General features: G+C 56.6%; 1 protein-coding gene across 1 annotated transcript in view; it reads left to right on the top strand.

Moving 5' to 3' along the window:
- The first annotated feature begins 76 nt into the window (after nt 1-76).
- The window catches only part of med11 (mediator complex subunit 11), a 23,651-nt gene continuing 3,413 nt past the window's right edge, over nt 77-20,314 (top strand). Inside the window, exons 1-2 of the mRNA XM_072493357.1 lie at nt 77-340; nt 3,897-4,027. Coding sequence (XP_072349458.1) covers nt 256-340; nt 3,897-4,027 — 216 coding nt within the window. The 5' untranslated portion in view covers nt 77-255. The remainder of the gene's footprint in view (nt 341-3,896; nt 4,028-20,314) is intronic.

The raw sequence follows: 20,314 nt of genomic DNA, 5'->3' as shown, positions 1-20,314 counted from the left end.
TGTTTCTATTGGTTACAGTCCCCTGTCAGTTACACTGTTTCTATTGGTTACATTCGCTGTCAGTTCCATTCTGACTGGTTCTCTGTCTGTGCGGCGCTGTTGTTGGATCCTCTCTCTCTCTGCCCTCTTTCTGCTCTTTCCGCTTTCTGCCTCCTTGTCTCTCTGTGTGTTGATCCGGAGTCGAGCGAGGAGCCGGAGCAATTCCGTGAGGCAGAGCCAGTCAGCAACCCAGGGAAACACTTGCTGCCCCTCGCCATGGGCACCTACGGACCGGCTAACGAGAAGCTACGGAACCTGGAGGAGATCGAGAAGGAGATTGGTATCATCCTGCAGAGTGCAGGTGGGAGAGAGAGAGTGCGGGAGGAGTGAGAGTGTGTGAGAGGAGATAGAGTGTGGGAGGAGAGAGAGAGTGTGGGAGGAGTGAGAGAGAATGTGTGTGTGTGGGAGGAAAGAGAGAGATAATGTGGGAGGAAAGAGGGGAGGAGAGTGTGGGAGGAAAGAGAGAGAATGTAGGGGAAAGAGGGAGAGAGTGTGGATGGGAGGGAGAGTGTGTGTGTGGGAGGAAAAAGAGAGAGAGAATGTAGGGGAAAGAGGGAGAGAGTGTGGATGGGAGGGAGAGTGTGTGTGCGTGGGAGGAAAAAGAGAGAGAGAATGTGGGAGGAAAGAGGGGAGGAGAGTGTGGGAGGAAAGGGAGAGAATGTGGCGGAAAGAGGGAGAGAGAGAGTGTGGGCGGGAGAGAGAGAGTGTGGGAGGTAAGAGAGAGAATGTGGGGGAAAGAGGGAGAGAGAGTGTGGGTGGGAGGGAGCGTGTGGATGTGGGAGGAAAGAGAGAGAGAATGTGTTTGTGTGGGAGGAAAGAGAGAATGTGGGGGAAAGAGGGAGAGAGAGTGTGGGTGGGAGGGAGAGAGAGTGTGGGTGGGAGGGAGAGTGTGTGGGTGGGAGGGAGAGTGTGTGGGTGGGAGGGAGAGTGTGTGGGTGGGAGGGAGAGTGTGTGGGTGGGAGGGAGAGTGTGTGGGTGGGAGGGAGAGTGTGTGGGTGGGAGGGAAAAGAGTGAGAGAATGTGTTTGTGTGGGAGGAAATAGAGAATGTGGGGGAAAGAGGGAGAGAGAGTGTGGCTGGGAGGGAGAGTGTGGATGTGGGCGGAAAAAGAGAGAGAGAGTGGGAGGACAAAGAGAGAGACAGAGAGAATGTGGGGGGAGGAAAGAGGGAGAGAAGATGAGAGGAAAGAGAGAGAATGTTTGTGGGAGGAAAGAGAGAGAATGTGGGAGGTAAGAGGGGTAGAGAGAGAGTGGGTGGGAGTGAAAAAGAAAGTGTGGGGGAGAGAGAGTGTGGGAGGAAGGGAGGGAGAGAGATGGTTGAAGTAGGAAGAAAGGGAGAGAGAGAGAGAATGTGGGAGGAACGAGAGAGATAGGTGGGAGGGAGAGAGATGGATGATGTAGGAGAACAGCATAGAGAACATAGAACATACAGTGCAGAAGGAGGCCATTCGGCCCATCGAGTCTGCACCGACCCACTTAAGCCCTCACTTCCACCCTATCCCCGTAACCCAATAACCCCTCCTAACCTTTTTGGACACCAGGGGCAATTTATCATGACCAATCTACCTAACCTGCACATCTTTGGACTGTGGGGGGAAACCGGAGCACCCGGAGGAATCCCACGCAGACACAGGGAGAACGTGCAGACTCCGCACAGACAGTGACCCAAGCCGGGAATCGAACCTGGGACCCTGGAGCTGTGAAGCAACAGTGCTAGCCACTGTGCTGCCGTGCTGCCCAAGAGGAAAGAGAGAGAGAGAGAGAGAGAGAGTGGGTGGGTGGGAAGAAAGAGAGAGAGAGAGAGAGAATGTGGGAGGAAAGAAAGAGAGAGAATGTGGGAGGAAAGAAAGAGAGAGAATGTGGGAGGAAAGAAAGAGAGAGAATGTGGGAGGAAAGAAAGAGAATCTCCAAAATCTGACGACCCTCAACCATTCGGTCCATCGAGTCTGCACCGACCCTACGAAAGGACCCACCCTACCCAGGCCCACTCCCCCCTTCCCTATCCCCGTAACCCCACCAACCGGCACATCTTTGGGCTGTGGGAGGAAACCGGAGCACCCGGAGGAAACCCACGCACACACGGGGAGGATGTGCAGTCTCCGCACAGACAGTGATCCAAATTCCAGGGGTGGGCCCAACCCGTTTACTCTTTCCCCATAGAGAACCACTTTGTCCAAAGAATCAGCTCAACGAACCTTCTCCAAACTTCAAGAAGGGAGGAAGGGATAAACCAGGGAACTTCACGCCAGTCAGTCTAACCTCAGCGGCGGGGAAACTATTGGAAGCAATTCTGAGAGACGGAATTAATCTGCATTTGGAGAGGCAGGGGTTAATCACGAACAGTCAGCGTGGTTTTGTTCAGGGGAGGTCATGTCTGAGCAACTCGATTGAGTTTTTTGAAGAGGTGACCAGGAGTGTAGATGAGGGCAATGCATTTGACGTAGTCTACCTGGACTTCAGCAAGGCTTTGGATAAGGTGCCACATGGGAGGCTGACGGCGAAGGTCAGAGCCCACGGCATCCAAGGAAATTTGGCAAATTGGATCCAGAATTGGCTGAGTGGCAGGAAGCAGAGGGTGATGGTCCAGGGGTGTTTTTCTGACTGGAGCCTGTGTCCAGTGGGGTCTCGCAGGGATCAGTGTCGGGGTCCCTTGCTGTTTGTGGTTTATATCCAAAGATGTGCAGGTTAGGTGGATTGGCCGTGATAAATTGCCCTTCGTGTCCAAAATTTCCCTTAGTGTTGGGTGGGGTTACTGGGTTATGGGGATAGGGTGGAGGTGTTGACCTTGGGTAGGGTGCTCTTTCCAAGAGCCGGTGCAGACTCGACGGGCCGAATGGCCTCCTTCTGCACTGTAAATTCTATGATTCTATGATATAAATGATTTAGACATGAATGTGGGAGGGTTGATCAGTAAGTTTGCGGATGATATGAAAATTGGCGAGTTGGTAAATAGTGAGGATAGCCTCAGATTTCAGGAGGATATAGACGGGCTGGTCAGATGGGCTGATCAGTGGCAAATGCAGTTCAATCCGGATAAGTGTGAGGTGATGCACTTGGGCAGGACAAACAAGGCAAGGGAATACAGGATAAACGTTAGAATCCTGGGAAGCACCGAGGATCAGAGGGACCTGGGTGTGCATGTACACCCGTCCCGAAAGGTAGCAGGGCGGGTGGATACAGTGGTTAAGAAGGCGTGTGGTATACTTGCCTTTATTGGCTGAGGCACAGAGTTTAAGAGCAGGAAGGTTATGCTGGAACTGTATAAAATGTTGGTTCGGCCGCAGCTAGAGTATTGTGAGCAGTTCTGGAATCCACATAAGAGGGGCGTGATCGCACTGGAGAGGGTTCAGGAGATTTACCAGGATGTTACCTGGGAGAGTTTTAGCTACAAAGAGAGATTGGATAGACTGGGGTTGTTTTCCTTGGAGCAGAGAAGACTGAGGGGGGACATGATTGAGGTGGGTAAAATTATGACTAGCACAGACTCGATGGGCCGAAGGGCCATTTCTGTGCTGCAGACCTCGATGACTCTATTAAATATGTCCCTCCTTGAGTAAGGAGACTCACAACTGTACACGGCACTCCCAGTGTGGTCTGACCAATGCCTTGTACAGTTGTAGCAAAGACTTCCCTTTAATAGGCCATCAACCGTTGCAATTAAGGCCCACGTTTTGTTTTCCTCTTGAATTACTTGTCCCTCTGTGCTGGCATTTAGTCCTCGGCACCCTTAAGACAGAGACTGTAGCAAATAGCCTTCGACTGGTAACATGGGGGCGTCCTGCACCTTGGGAGGGCTCTCGCTCTAAGCCAATCCTCCCTCCCTCTCTCTCTCTCTCTCTCTCTCGTTTTTGATTCTTAGCCAGTGCCATCTTGGAAATGTCCAAAGAGAAGCCCGCGGAGCGGACACTCGACCGCCACGCCCTGCAGTTCACCGCCTCCGTCCAGCGTGTCGAAATGGAACTCTCCAGTCAGATCCGCTATCTCACCCAGGTATGTCCGCCTCTCTCCGGATCGGCACCTGCCATCCGGGACTTCACCTTCCCTACAATCCTGGCATTCTGGTTTCCACCTCCACCCCCACCCCCAGCCCCCCAACAAACCCCCCCCCCAACAAACCCCCCCCCCAACAAACCCCCCCCCCCAACAAACCCCCCCCCAACAAACCCCCCCCCCAACAAACCCCCCCCCCAACAAACCCCCCCAACAAACCCCCCCGCAACAAACCCCCCCGCAACAAACACCCCCCCCCAACAAACCCCCCCCCAACAAACCCCCCCCCAACAAACCCCCCCCCCAACAAACCCCCCCCCCAACAAACCCCCCCCCAACAAACCCCCCCCCCAACAAACCCCCCCCCCAACAAACCCCCCCCCAACAAACCCCCCCCCAACAAACCCCCCCCCAACAAACCCCCCCCCCAACAAACCCCCCCCCCAACAAACCCCCCCCCCCCAACAAACACCCCCCCAACAACCCCCCCCCAACAAACCCCCCCCAACAAACCCCCCCCCAACAAACCTCCCCCCCAACAAACCCCCCCCAACAAACCCCCCCCAACAAACCCCCCCCAACAAACACCCCCCCCAACAAACCCCACCAACAAACCCCACCCCCACCGCCCCACAAACCCCACCCCCACCGCCCCACAAACCCACCCCCACCGCCCCACAAACCCACCCCCACCGCCCCACAAACCCACCCCCACCGCCCCACAAACCCACCCCCACCGCCCCACAAACCCACCCCCACCGCCCCACAAACCCACCCCCACCGCGCTGGCCCTGTGCCCACATTAGAGGCTGCGGTTAATTGCCCCATGTCTCCCCGCTCCCCTCCCACAGACACATCACTGCTCCCTGGCTCTCATCAATGCAGTCACCCGAAACTCTGTAACCTCCTCCAGCCCCAGCATCCCTCCCTATCTCTGTAACCACCCCTCGCCCCGACCACCCTCCCTATCTCTGTAACCACCCCTTGCCCCGACCACCCTCCCTATCTCTGTAAACTCCTCCAGCCCTAACAACCCTCCCTATCTCTGTAACCTCCTCCAGCCCCAACAATCCTCCCTATCTCTGTAACCTCCTCCAGCCCCTACATCCCTCCTTATCTCTGTAACCACCCCTCTTCCCGACCACCCTCCCTATCTCTGTAACCTCCTCCAGCCCCAGCATCCCTCCCTATCTCTGTAACCACCCCTCGCCCCGACCACCCTCCCTATCTCTGTAAACTCCTCCAGCCCCAACAACCCTCCCTATCTCTGTAACCTCCTCCAGCCCCGACAACCCTCCCTATCTCTGTAACCTCCTCCAGCCCCAACAATCCTCCCTATCAATGTAACCTCCTCCAGCCCCAACAATCCTCCCCATCTCCGCAACCTCCTCCAGCCCCAACAATCCTCCCTATCTCTGTAACCTCCTCCAGCCCCAACAATCCTCCCTATCTCTGTAACCTCCTCCAGCCCCGACAACCCTCCCTATCTCTGTAACCACCCCTCGCCCCGACCACCCTCCCTATCTCTGTAACCTCCTCCAGCCCCAACAATCCTCCCTATCTCTGTAACCTCCTCCAGCCTCAACAATCCTCCCTATCTCTGTAACCTCCTCCAGCCCCAACAATCCTCCCTATCCCTGTAACCTCCTCCAGCCCCGACAACCCTCCCTATCAATGTAACCTCCTCCAGCCCCAACAATCCTCCCCATCTCCACAACCTCCTCCAGCCCCAACAATCCTCCCCATCTCTGTAACCTCCTCCAGCCCCAACAACCCTCCCCATCTCCGCAACCTCCTCCAGCCCCAACAATCCTCCCCATCTCTGTAACCTCCTCCAGCCCCAACAACCCTCCCTATCTCTGTTACCACCCCTCGCCCCGACAACCCTCCCTATCTCTGTAACCTCCTCCAGCCCCGACAACCCTCCCCATCTCTGTAACCTCCTCCAGCCCCAACAACCCTCCCCATCTCTGTTACCTCCTCCAGCCCCAACAATCCTCCCTATCTCTGTAACCTCCTCCAGCCCCAACAATCCTCCCCATCTCTGTAACCTCCTCCAGCCCCAACAATCCTCCCTATCTCTGTAACCTCCTCCAGCCCCAACAATCCTCCCTATCTCTGTAACCTCCTCCAGCCCCAACAATCCTCCCTATCTCTGTAACCACCCCTCGCCCCGACCACCCTCCCTATCTCTGTAACCTCCTCCAGCCCCAACAATCCTCCCTATCTCTGTAACCTCCTCCAGCCCCAACAATCCTCCCTATCTCTGTAACCTCCTCTAGCCCCGACAACCCTCCCTATCTCTGTAACCACCCCTAGCCCCGACCACCCTCCCTATCTCTGTAACCACCCCTCACCCCGACAACCCTCCCTATCTCTGTAACCTCCTCCAGCCCCGACAACCCTCCCTATCTCTGTAACCTCCTCCAGCCCCTACATCCCTCCCTATCTCTGTAACCTCCTCCAGCCCCGACAACCCTCCCTATCTCTGTAACCACCCCTAGCCCCGACCACCCTCCCTATCTCTGTAACCACCCCTCACCCCGACCACCCCTCACCCCGACCACCCTCCCTATCTCTGTAACCTCCTCCAGCCCCAACAATCCTCCCTATCTCTGTAACCGCCTCCAGCCCCGACAACCCTCCCTATCTCTGTAACCTCCTCCAGCCCCAACAATCCTCCCCATCTCCGCAACCTCCTCCAGCCCCAACAATCCTCCCTATCTCTGTAACCTCCTCCAGCCCCAACAATCTTCCCCATCTCCGCAACTTTCTCCAGCCCCGACAACCTTCCCTATCTCTGTAACCACCCCTCGCCCCGACAACCCTCCCTATCTCTGTAACCTCCTCCAGCCCCAACAATCCTCCCTATCTCTGTAACCTCCTCCAGCCTCAACAATCCTCCCTATCTCTGTAACCTCCTCCAGCCCCGACAATCCTCCCCATCTCCGCAACCTCCTCCAGCCCCGACAACCATCCCTATCTCTGAAACCGCCTCCAGCTCCTACACTCCCTCCCTCTCTGTCACCGCCTCCATCCTTGACAACCCTCCATATCTCTGTAATCTCCAGCCCCTACAGCCCTCCCTGTCTTTGTAACCTCCTCCAGCCCCCTACAACCCTCCCTATCTCTGTAACCTCCTCCAGCCCGTACACCCCCTCCCTATCTCTGTAACCTCCTCCAGCCCCGACAATCCTCCCCATCTCCGCAACCTCCTCCAGCCCCGACAACCATCCCTATCTCTGTAACCTCCTCCAGCCTCAACAATCCTCCCTATCTCTGTAACCTCCTCCAGCCCCTACAACCCTCCCTATCTCTGTAACCTCCTCCAGCCCCAACAATCCTCCCCATCTCCGCAACCTCCTCCAGCCCCAACAATCCTCCCTATCTCTGTAACCTCCTCCAGCCTCAACAATCCTCCCTATCTCTGTAACCTCCTCCAGCCCCAACAATCCTCCCTGTCTCTGTAACCTCCTCCAGCCCCGACAACCCTCCCTATCTCTGTAACCTCCTCCAGCCCCAACAATCCTCCCCATCTCCGCAACCTCCTCCAGCCCCAACAACCCTCCCTGTCTCTGTAACCTCCTCCAGCCTCAACAATCCTCCCTATCTCTGTAACCTCCTCCAGTCCCTCCCTATCTCTCTAACCTCCTCCAGTCCCTTCCTATCTCTGTAACCTCCTCCAGCCCCGACAACCCTCCCTATCTCTGTAACCTCCTCCAGCCCCAACAATCCTCCCTATCTCTGTAACCTCCTCCAGCCTCAACAATCCTCCCTATCTCTGTAACCTCCTCCAGCCCCGACAATCCTCCCCATCTCCGCAACCTCCTCCAGCCCCGACAACCATCCCTATCTCTGAAACCTCCTCCAGCTCCTACACTCCCTCCCTCTCTGTCACCGCCTCCATCCTTGACAACCCTCCATATCTCTGTAATCTCCAGCCCCTACAGCCCTCCCTGTCTTTGTAACCTCCTCCAGCCCCCTACAACCCTCCCTATCTCTGTAACCTCCTCCAGCCCGTACACCCCCTCCCTATCTCTGTAACCTCCTCCAGCCCCTACACCCCCTCCCTATCTCTGTAACCTCCTCCAGCCCGTACACCCCCTCCCTCTCTCTGTAACCTCCTCCAGCCCCTATACCCCCTCCCTTTCTCTGTAACCTCCTCCTGCCCGTATACCCCCTCCCTATCTCTGTAACCACCCCTAGCCCCGACCACCCTCCCTATCTCTGTAACCACCTCTCGCCCCGACCACCCTCCCTATCTCTGTAACCTCCTCCAGCCCCAACAATCCTCCCTATCTCTGTAACCTCCTCCAGCCCCAACAATCCTCCCCATCTCCGCAACCTCCTCCAGCCCCAACAATCCTCCCTATCTCTGTAACCTCCTCCAGCCCCCTACAACCCTCCCTATCTCTGTAACCTCCTCCAGCCCCAACAATCCTCCCTATCTCTGTAACCTCCTCCAGCCCCTACACCCCCTCCCTATCTCTGTAACCACACCTAGCCCCGACCACCCTCCCTATCTCTGTAACCTCCTCCAGCCCCAACAATCCTCCCTATCTCTGTAACCTCCTCCAGCCCCAACAATCCTCCCTATCTCTGTAACCTCCTCCAGCCCCAACAATCCTCCCTATCTCCGCAACCTCCTCCAGCCCCAACAACCCTCCCTATCTCTGTAACCACCTCTCGCCCCGACCACCCTCCCTATCTCTGTAACCACCCCTCGCCCCGACCACCCTCCCTATCTCTGTAACCTCCTCCAGCCCCGACAACCCTCCCTATCTCTGTAACCTCCTCCAGCCCCTACATCCCTCCCTATCTCTGTAACCACCCCTCGCCCCGACCACCCTCCCTATCTCTGTAACCTCCTCCAGCCCCAACAACCCTCCCTATCTCTGTAACCTCCTCCAGCCCCTACATCCCTCCCTATCTCTGTAACCACCCCTCACCCCGACCACCCTCCCTATCTCTGTAAACTTCTCCAGCCCCAACAACCCTCGCTATCTCTGTAACCTCCTCCAGCCCCTCCAACCCTCCCTATCTCTGTAACCTCCTCCAGCCCCAACAATCCTCCCCATCTCCGCAACCTCCTCCAGCCCCAACAATCCTCCCTATCTCTGTAACCTCCTCCAGCCCCAACAATCCTCCCTATCTCTGTAACCTCCTCCAGCCCCGACAACCCTCCCTATCTCTGTAACCTCCTCCAGCCCCTACATCCCTCCCTATCTCTGTAACCACCCCTCGCCCCGACCACCCTCCCTATCTCTGTAACCTCCTCCAGCCCCGACAACCCTCCCTATCTCTGTAACCACCCCTCACCCCGATCACCCTCCCTATCTCTGTAACCTCCTCCAGCCTTAGCAATCCTCCCTATCTCTGTAACCTCCTCCAGCCCCTACAACCCTCCCTATCTCTGTAACCTCCTCCAGCCCCAACAATCCTCCCCATCTCCGTAACCTCCTCCAGCCCCAACAATCCTCCCTATCTCTGTAACCTCCTCCAGCCTCAACAATCCTCCCTACCTCTGTAACCTCCTCCAGCCCCAACAATCCTCCCCATCTCCGCAACCTCCTCCAGCCTCAACAATCCTCCCTATCTCTGTAACCTCCTCCAGCCCCAACAACCCTCCCTGTCTCTGTAACCTCCTCCAGCCTCAACAATCCTCCCTATCTCTGTAATCTCCTCCAGCCCCAACAACCCTCCCTTTCTCTGTAACCTCCTCCAGCCCCAACAACCCTCCCCATCTCCGCAACCTCCTCCAGCCCCAACAATCCTCCCTATCTCTGTAACCTCCTCCAGCCCCAACAATCCTCCCCATCTCCGCAACCTCCTCCAGCCCCGACAACTCTCCCTATCTTTGTAACCTCCTCCAGCCCCAACAATCCTCCCTATCTCTGTAACCTCCTCCAGCCCCAACAACCCTCCCCATCTCCGCAACCTCCTCCAGCCCCAACAATCCTCCCCATCTCTGTAACCTCCTCCAGCCCCAACAACCCTCCCTATCTCTGTTACCACCCCTCGCCCCGACAACCTTCCCTATCTCTGTAACCACCCCTCGCCCCGACAACCCTCCCTATCTCTGTAACCACCCCTAGCCCCGACATCCCTCCCTATCTCTGTAACCACCCCTCGCCCCGACCACCCTCCCTATCTCTGTAACCACCCCTCGCCCCGACAATCCTCCCTATCTCTGTAACCGCCTCCAGCCCCGACAACCCTCACTATCTCTGTAACCTCCTCCAGCCCCTACAACCCTCCCTATCTCTGTCACCTCCTCCAGCCCGACAACCCTCCCTATCTCTGTCACCTCCTCCAGCCACTACTACCCTCCCTATCTCTGTAACCTCCTCCAGCCACTACTACCCTCCCTATCTCTGTAACCTCCTCCAGCCCCCTACAACCCTCCCGATCTTTGTAACCTCCTTCAGGCCCAACACCCCTCCCTATCTCTGTAACCTCCTCCAACCGTCCCTATCTTTGTAACCTCCTTCAGCCCTACAACCCTCCCTATCTTTGTAACCTCCTTCAGGCCCAACACCACTCCCTATCTCTGTCACCTCCTCCAGTGTTAGACATTTTAATTGCTGTGAAATGAAGAGCAAAAGTTCTTGTTCCTTATCACCAAACACCATTTATTTCACTTCCACAGCCTCTGCACAAAACTCTTAACAACACATCACCTGACAGAGACAATCTGAAGCCCCTTTCCATATCAGTGTCAATTAATGGATACTTAACATAAATGAGACAACTAATTGCAATATCTCTTAACCCATTACTTAACATCCAGCCCCGACAACCCTCCTTATCTCTGTACCCTCCTCCAGCCCCTACAACCTCCCTATCTCTGTACCCTCCCCCAGCCACGCCAACCCTCCCTATCTCTGCAACATCCTCCAGCCCCCTACAACCCTCCCTATCTCTGTAACGTCCTCCAGCCCCTACATCCCTCCCTATCTCAGTAACCTCCTCCAGCCCCTACAACCTCCCTATCTCTGTATCCTCCCCCAGCCCCGACAACCCTCCCTATCTCTGTAACCTCCTCCAGCCCCAACAATCCTCCCCATCTCCGCAACCTCCTCCAGCCCCAACAACCCTCGCTATCTCTGTAACCTCCTCCAGCCCCTACATCCCTCCCTATCTCTGTAACCACCCCTCGCCCCGACCACCCTCCCTATCTCTGTAACCTCCTCCAGCCCCAACAATCCTCCCTATCTCTGTAACCTCCTCCAGCCCCAACAATCCTCCCTATCTCTGTAACCTCCTCCAGCCCCGACAACCCTCCCTATCTCTGTAACCACCCCTAGCCCCGACCACCCTCCCTATCTCTGTAACCACCCCTCACCCCGACAACCCTCCCTATCTCTGTAACCTCCTCCAGCCCCGACAACCCTCCCTATCTCTGTAACCTCCTCCAGCCCCTACATCCCTCCCTATCTCTGTAACCTCCTCCAGCCCCGACAACCCTCCCTATCTCTGTAACCACCCCTAGCCCCGACCACCCTCCCTATCTCTGTAACCACCCCTCACCCCGACCACCCCTCACCCCGACCACCCTCCCTATCTCTGTAACCTCCTCCAGCCCCAACAATCCTCCCTATCTCTGTAACCGCCTCCAGCCCCGACAACCCTCCCTATCTCTGTAACCTCCTCCAGCCCCAACAATCCTCCCCATCTCCGCAACCTCCTCCAGCCCCAACAATCCTCCCTATCTCTGTAACCTCCTCCAGCCCCAACAATCTTCCCCATCTCCGCAACTTTCTCCTGCCCCGACAACCTTCCCTATCTCTGTAACCACCCCTCGCCCCGACAACCCTCCCTATCTCTGTAACCTCCTCCAGCCCCAACAATCCTCCCTATCTCTGTAACCTCCTCCAGCCTCAACAATCCTCCCTATCTCTGTAACCTCCTCCAGCCCCGACAATCCACCCATCTCCGCAACCTCCTCCAGCCCCGACAACCATCCCTATCTCTGAAACCGCCTCCAGCTCCTACACTCCCTCCCTCTCTGTCACCGCCTCCATCCTTGACAACCCTCCATATCTCTGTAATCTCCAGCCCCTACAGCCCTCCCTGTCTTTGTAACCTCCTCCAGCCCCCTACAACCCTCCCTATCTCTGTAACCTCCTCCAGCCCGTACACCCCCTCCCTATCTCTGTAACCTCCTCCAGCCCCGACAATCCTCCCCATCTCCGCAACCTCCTCCAGCCCCGACAACCATCCCTATCTCTGTAACCTCCTCCAGCCTCAACAATCCTCCCTATCTCTGTAACCTCCTCCAGCCCCTACAACCCTCCCTATCTCTGTAACCTCCTCCAGCCCCAACAATCCTCCCCATCTCCGCAACCTCCTCCAGCCCCAACAATCCTCCCTATCTCTGTAACCTCCTCCAGCCTCAACAATCCTCCCTATCTCTGTAACCTCCTCCAGCCCCAACAATCCTCCCTGTCTCTGTAACCTCCTCCAGCCCCGACAACCCTCCCTATCTCTGTAACCTCCTCCAGCCCCAACAATCCTCCCCATCTCCGCAACCTCCTCCAGCCCCAACAACCCTCCCTGTCTCTGTAACCTCCTCCAGCCTCAACAATCCTCCCTATCTCTGTAACCTCCTCCAGTCCCTCCCTATCTCTCTAACCTCCTCCAGTCCCTTCCTATCTCTGTAACCTCCTCCAGCCCCGACAACCCTCCCTATCTCTGTAACCTCCTCCAGCCCCAACAATCCTCCCTATCTCTGTAACCTCCTCCAGCCTCAACAATCCTCCCTATCTCTGTAACCTCCTCCAGCCCCGACAATCCTCCCCATCTCCGCAACCTCCTCCAGCCCCGACAACCATCCCTATCTCTGAAACCTCCTCCAGCTCCTACACTCCCTCCCTCTCTGTCACCGCCTCCATCCTTGACAACCCTCCATATCTCTGTAATCTCCAGCCCCTACAGCCCTCCCTGTCTTTGTAACCTCCTCCAGCCCCCTACAACCCTCCCTATCTCTGTAACCTCCTCCAGCCCGTACACCCCCTCCCTATCTCTGTAACCTACTCCAGCCCCTACACCCCCTCCCTATCTCTGTAACCTCCTCCAGCCCGTACACCCCCTCCCTATCTCTGTAACCTCCTCCAGCCCCTATACCCCCTCCCTATCTCTGTAACCTCCTCCTGCCCGTATACCCCCTCCCTATCTCTGTAACCACCCCTAGCCCCGACCACCCTCCCTATCTCTGTAACCACCTCTCGCCCCGACCACCCTCCCTATCTCTGTAACCTCCTCCAGCCCCAACAATCCTCCCTATCTCTGTAACCTCCTCCAGCCCCAACAATCCTCCCCATCTCCGCAACCTCCTCCAGCCCCAACAATCCTCCCTATCTCTGTAACCTCCTCCAGCCCCCTACAACCCTCCCTATCTCTGTAACCTCCTCCAGCCCCAACAATCCTCCCTATCTCTGTAACCTCCTCCAGCCCCTACACCCCCTCCCTATCTCTGTAACCACCCCTAGCCCCGACCACCCTCCCTATCTCTGTAACCTCCTCCAGCCCCAACAATCCTCCCTATCTCTGTAACCTCCTCCAGCCCCAACAATCCTCCCTATCTCTGTAACCTCCTCCAGCCCCAACAATCCTCCCTATCTCCGCAACCTCCTCCAGCCCCAACAACCCTCCCTATCTCTGTAACCACCTCTCGCCCCGACCACCCTCCCTATCTCTGTAACCACCCCTCGCCCCGACCACCCTCCCTATCTCTGTAACCTCCTCCAGCCCCGACCACCCTCCCCATCTCCGCAACCTCCTCCAGCCCCAACAATCCTCCCTATCTCTGTAACCTCCTCCAGCCCCAACAATCCTCCCTATCTCTGTAACCTCCTCCAGCCCCGACAACCCTCCCTATCTCTGTAACCTCCTCCAGCCCCTACATCCCTCCCTATCTCTGTAACCACCCCTCGCCCCGACCACCCTCCCTATCTCTGTAACCTCCTCCAGCCCCGACAACCCTCCCTATCTCTGTAACCACCCCTCACCCCGATCACCCTCCCTATCTCTGTAACCTCCTCCAGCCTTAGCAATCCTCCCTATCTCTGTAACCTCCTCCAGCCCCTACAACCCTCCCTATCTCTGTAACCTCCTCCAGCCCCAACAATCCTCCCCATCTCCGCAACCTCCTCCAGCCCCAACAATCCTCCCTATCTCTGTAACCTCCTCCAGCCTCAACAATCCTCCCTACCTCTGTAACCTCCTCCAGCCCCAACAATCCTCCCCATCTCCGCAACCTCCTCCAGCCTCAACAATCCTCCCTATCTCTGTAACCTCCTCCAGCCCCAACAACCCTCCCTGTCTCTGTAACCTCCTCCAGCCTCAACAATCCTCCCTATCTCTGTAACCTCCTCCAGCCCCAACAACCCTCCCTTTCTCTGTAACCTCCTCCAGCCCCAACAACCCTCCCCATCTCCGCAACCTCCTCCAGCCCCAACAATCCTCCCTATCTCTGTAACCTCCTCCAGCCCCAACAATCCTCCCCATCTCCGCAACCTCCTCCAGCCCCGACAACTCTCCCTATCTTTGTAACCTCCTCCAGCCCCAACAATCCTCCCTATCTCTGTAACCTCCTCCAGCCCCAACAACCCTCCCCATCTCCGCAACCTCCTCCAGCCCCAACAATCCTCCCCATCTCTGTAACCTCCTCCAGCCCCAACAACCCTCCCTATCTCTGTTACCACCCCTCGCCCCGACAACCTTCCCTATCTCTGTAACCACCCCTCGCCCCGACAACCCTCCCTATCTCTGTAACCACCCCTAGCCCCGACATCCCTCCCTATCTCTGTAACCACCCCTCGCCCCGACCACCCTCCCTATCTCTGTAACCACCCCTCGCCCCGACAATCCTCCCTATCTCTGTAACCGCCTCCAGCCCCGACAACCCTCACTATCTCTGTAACCTCCTCCAGCCCCTACAACCCTCGCTATCTCTGTCACCTCCTCCAGCCCGACAACCCTCCCTATCTCTGTCACCTCCTCCAGCCTGACAACCCTCCCTATCTCTGTCACCTCCTCCAGCCTGACAACCCTCCCTATCTCTGTCACCTCCTCCAGCCTGACAACCCTCCCTATCTCTGTCACCTCCTCCAGCCCCCACAACCCTCCCTATCTCTGTCACCTCCTCCAGCCCCCACAACCCTCCCTATCTCTGTCACCTCCTCCAGCCACTACTACCCTCCCTATCTCTGTAACCTCCTCCAGCCACTACTACCCTCCCTATCTCTGTAACCTCCTCCAGCCCCCTATAACCCTCCCTATCTCTGTCACCTCCTCCAGCCACTACTACCCTCACTATCTCTGTAACCTCCTCCAGCCCCTACAACCCTCCATATCTCTGTAACCTCCTCCAGCCCCCTATAACCCTCCCTATCTCTGTAACCTCCTCCAGCCCCCTACAACCCTCCCGATCTTTGTAACCTCCTTCAGGCCCAACACCCCTCCCTATCTCTGTAACCTCCTCCAGTGTTAGACATTTTAATTGCTGTGAAATGAAGAGCAAAAGTTCTTGTTCCTTATCACCAAACACCATTTATTTCACTTCCACAGCCTCTGCACAAAACTCTGAACAACACATCACCTGACAGAGACAACCTGAAGCCCCTTTCCATATCAGTGTCAATTAATGGATACTTAACATAAATGAGACAACTAATTGCAATATCTCTTAACCCATTACTTAACATCCAGCCCCGACAACCCTCCTTATCTCTGTACCCTCCTCCAGCCCCTACAACCTCCCTATCTCTGTACCCTCCTCCAGCCACGCCAACCCTCCCTATCTCTGCAACATCCTCCAGCCCCTACAACCCTCCCTATCTCTGTAACCTCCTCCAGCCCCGACAACCCTCCTTATCTCTGTACCCTCCTCCAGCCCCTACAACCTCCCTATCTCTGTACCCTCCCCCAGCCACGCCAACCCTCCCTATCTCTGCAACATCCTCCAGCCCCCTACAACCCTCCCTATCTCTGTAACGTCCTCCAGCCCCTACATCCCTCCCTATCTCAGTAACCTCCTCCAGCCCCTACAACCTCCCTATCTCTGTATCCTCCCCCAGCCACGACAACCCTCTCTATCTCTGTAACCTCCTCCAGCCCCTAGAACCCTTCCTATCTCTGCACCATCCTCCAGCCCCCACAACCCTCCCTAACTCTGTAACCTCTTCCAGACGTTACAATCCTCCCATCTCTGTAACCCCCTCCAGCCCCGACAACATCCCTATCTCTGTAACCTCTTCCAGACACTACAATACTCCCATCTCTGTAACACCCTCCAGCCCCGACAACGTCCCTATCTCTGCAACCTCCTCGAGCCCCTACAACCCTCCCTATCTCTGTAACCTCCCCCAGCCCCTACAGCCCTCCCTATCTCTGAAACCTCCACCAGACCCTACACCCCCTCCCTATCTGTCACTGCCTCCAGCCTTGGCAACCCTCCATACCTCTGTAATCTCCAGCCCCTACAGCCCTCCCGATCTCTGTAACCTCCTCCAGCCCCCTACAACCCTCCCTATCTTTGTAACCTCCTTCAGGCCCAACACCCCTCCCTATCTCTGTAACCTCCTCCAGCACCGACAATCCTCTCTGTCTCTGTAACCGAAACCAGCCCCTACAACCATCCCTATCTCTAACCTCCTCCAGTCTCTACAATCCTCCCCATCTCTGTAACCGAAACCAGCCCCTACAACCCTCCCTATCTCTGTGACCTCCTCCAGCCCCTACAACCTTCCCTATCTCTGTAACCTCCTCCAGTCTGTACAACTTTCCCTAACTGTGTACCGTCCTCCAGCCCCCTACAACCCTCCCTATCTTTGTAACCTCCTCCAGTCCCTCCCTATCTCTCTAACCTCCTCCAGTCCCTTCCTATATCTGTAACCTACTCCAGCCCCCTACAACCCTCCCTATCTTTGTAACCTCCTTCAGGCCCAACATCTCTCCTTATCTCTGTAACCTCCTCCAGCCCCTAGAACCCTCCCTAACTCTGTAACCTCTTCCAGACCCTACAACCCTCCCTATCTCTGTAAACCCCTCCAGCCCCGACAATGTCCCTATCTCTGTAACCTCCTCCAGCCCCTATAACCCTCCCTTTCTTTGTAGCCTCCTCCAGCCCCTACGACCCTCCCTATCTCTGTAACCTCCTCCAGCCCCTACAACGTCCCTATCTCTGTAACCTCCTCGAGCCCCAACAACCCTCCCTATCTCTGTAACCTCCCCCAGCCCCTACAACCCTCCCTATCTCTGAAACCTCCTCCAACTCCCACAGCCCTCCCTATCTCTGTAACCTCCTCCAGCACCGACAATCCTCCCTATCTCTGTAACCGAAACCAGCCCCTACAACCCTCCCTATCTCTGAAACCTCCTCCAGCTCCTACACTCCCTCCCTATCTGTCACCGCCTCCATCCTTGACAATCCTCCATATCTCTGTAATCTCCAGCCCCTACAGCCCTCCCTGTCTTTGTAACCTCCTCCAGCCCCCTACAACCCTCCCTATCTCTGTAACCTCCTCCAGCCCCTACACCCCCTCCCTATCTCTGTAACCTCCTCCAGCCCCTACACCCCCTCCCTATCTCTGTAACCTCCTCCAGCCCGTACACCCCCTCCCTATCTCTGTAACCTCCTCCAGCCCCTACACCCCCTCCCTATCTCTGTAACCTCCTCCAGCCCCTACACCCCCTCCCTATCTCTGTAACCTCCTCCAGCCCGTACACCCCCTCCCTATCTCTGTAACCTCCTCCTGTCTCTCTAACCTCCTCCAGTCTCTACAACCCTCTGGCATCTCCTGACCATTCTGTTATGCCAGCTGATGTTTTATTTATGCAATTTCTAGACTATACGACGCAGAAGGACAAGTAGGCCATTGGGCCCACTTAGTCTGCTCTACCACATGATGAGACCGCGACTGATCTGATGTGACAATCCTCAACTCCACTTTCCCGCCGTATCTCCATAACCCTCGACCCCCTCGCTGATTAACAATCTATCTCGGCCTTGAACATACTTAACCACCCGGCCTCTACACCTCTCTGCGGTAAAGAATTCCACAGATTCACTCCCCTCTGAGAGAAGAAATTCCTCCTCGTCTCTGTCTGAAATGGGCGACCCCCCCCTCACTCTGAGATTCTGCCCTCTGGTCCCAGACCCTCCCACAAGGGGGAACAGCCTCTCAGCATCATCGTCCAATTGTATAGCTGCAACAGAGGCCATTCGACCCATTACTTTGTCATACCCAATTTAGCCCCCCCACCCCACTCCGCTCTCCACCCCCATGACCTGTGTCCTGCTCACTATTTACCCCTTCAACCACCGTCACAAGATTATCCGGTCATCCCAACGTTCCGACTGTAGCAGTTCCCGGAAACCGGCCGGGACCCCAACCATTTTTCAGTTTGCAAACTGTGACGACAGGGGACCCTGCCCCGGACAGCTTCCCGACACCGAGGGAGGTTTTAATGCTTAAAACAAACTTGGTCATTGACCCAGAATTTACCCCATTGACATGTAAGGGAAAGAAAGCTTTCTCGATGGAACAGTTAACGAGTTCTTAAGAAAGAAAGAAAGGTCTTTGAGCCGACTTTCCCATCCACTTCTAAACGTTCGATTCCGTCAAATCCACGCGCACTCCGGTCAGATATCACTCATTGATGTAATTAACACTCAGTGGCTTCCACGTTTATTCACAATGACCTGGCAGAGAAGCTTTCAGAAGTCAGTCTGACAAACACACCCCCTTTCTGAACCCGGAGCAGAACCTCTAACAATGAAACAAAATGCAGCAGACCCGGGGCAGGGCTGAAAACGAAACTAAAAACAGACCCAGACCCTCCCCTGAGTGACATCACAGCCTGTCCAGCTGTTAACCCGTTATTTACAGTTTTAGCAGACATAGGGGGCGAGATTCTCCCACCCCCCCCGCCGGGTCGGAGAATCGCCGGGGTCTGGCGTGAATCCCGCCCCCGCCGGTTGCCGAATTCTCCACCACCGGATATTCGGCGGGGGCGGGAATCGCGCCGCGCTGGTTGGCGCCCCCCCCCCCCCCCCCCGCGCGATTCTCCGGCCCGAATGGGCCGAAGTCCCGCCACTAAAATGCCTGTCCCGCCGGCGTCAATTAAACCACCTACCTTACCGGCGGGACAAGGCGGCGCGGGCGGGCTCCGGGGTCCTGGCGGGGGGCTCGGGGCGATCTGGCCCCGGGGGGTGCCCCCACGGTGGCCTGGTCCGCGATCGGGGCCCACCGATCCGCGGGCGGGCCTGTGCCGTGGGGGCACTCTTTCCCTTCCGCCTCCGCCACGGTCTCCACCATGGCGGAGGCGGAAGAGACTCCCTCCACAGCGCATGCGCGGGGTGCCGTGAGCGGCCGCTGACGCTCCCGCGCATGCGCCGCCCGGAGATGTCATTTCCGCGCCAGCTGGCGGGGCACCAAAGGCCTTTTCCGCCAGCTGGCGGGACGGAAATTCGTCCGCCGCCGACCTAGCCCCTTAAGGTTGGGACTCGGCCCCCAAAGATGCGCAGCATTCCGCACCTTTGGGGCGGCGCGATGCCCGACTGATTTGCGCCGTTTTGGGCGCCAGTCGGCGGACATCGCGCCGTTTCCAGAGAATTTCGCCCATGATCTGAACACCGCAACCTAAGTTGTTTCAATAACATTACTGCAATAAACTTGCAATGCAACAGATATACAAATTCCCCACACTCATTACACTACAGCAGCTGACATGTCACAGGCAACTCTTTATCGGTTGTGATGAGGTTTGGGATTGGATGGGAAGGGGGGAGAGGGGTGGGAAACGGCTCTGTTGAAATGGGAGTTCTTTCATTTTGCTCTCCTGTGTCTTTCTCTCCCTTTCCCACCTCTCCCTTTCCCACCTCTCCCTTCCTCCCCTCTCCCTTCCTCCACTCGCCCTTCCTCCCCTCGCCCTTCCTCCCCTCTCCCTTTCCCACGTCTCTTCCCCCATCTCTCTCTCTCCCCTTCTCTCTCTCTCCCCTTCTCTCTCTCTCCCCTTCTCTCTCTCCCCCTTCTCTCTCTCCCCCCTTCTCTCTCTCCCCCCTTCTCTCTCTCCCCCCTTCTCTCTCTCCCCCCTTCTCTCTCTCTCTCCCCTTCTCTCTCTCTCCCCTTCTCTCTCTCCCCCCTTCTCTCTCTCTCCCCTCTCTCTCTCCCCCCTCTCTCTCTCCCCCCTCTCTCTCTCCCCCCTTCTCTCTCCCCCCCCCTTCTCTCTCTCTCTCCCCCCTCTCTCTCCCCCCTTCTCTCTCTCCCCCTCACCTTCTCT

The sequence above is a fragment of the Scyliorhinus torazame genome, chromosome 31 (assembly GCF_047496885.1).
Source record: "Scyliorhinus torazame isolate Kashiwa2021f chromosome 31, sScyTor2.1, whole genome shotgun sequence".
Taxonomy (NCBI): Eukaryota; Metazoa; Chordata; class Chondrichthyes; order Carcharhiniformes; family Scyliorhinidae; genus Scyliorhinus; species Scyliorhinus torazame.
The sequence above is the reverse complement of the archived record's forward strand: the minus strand, read 5'-3'. Positions and strand labels throughout refer to the sequence as shown.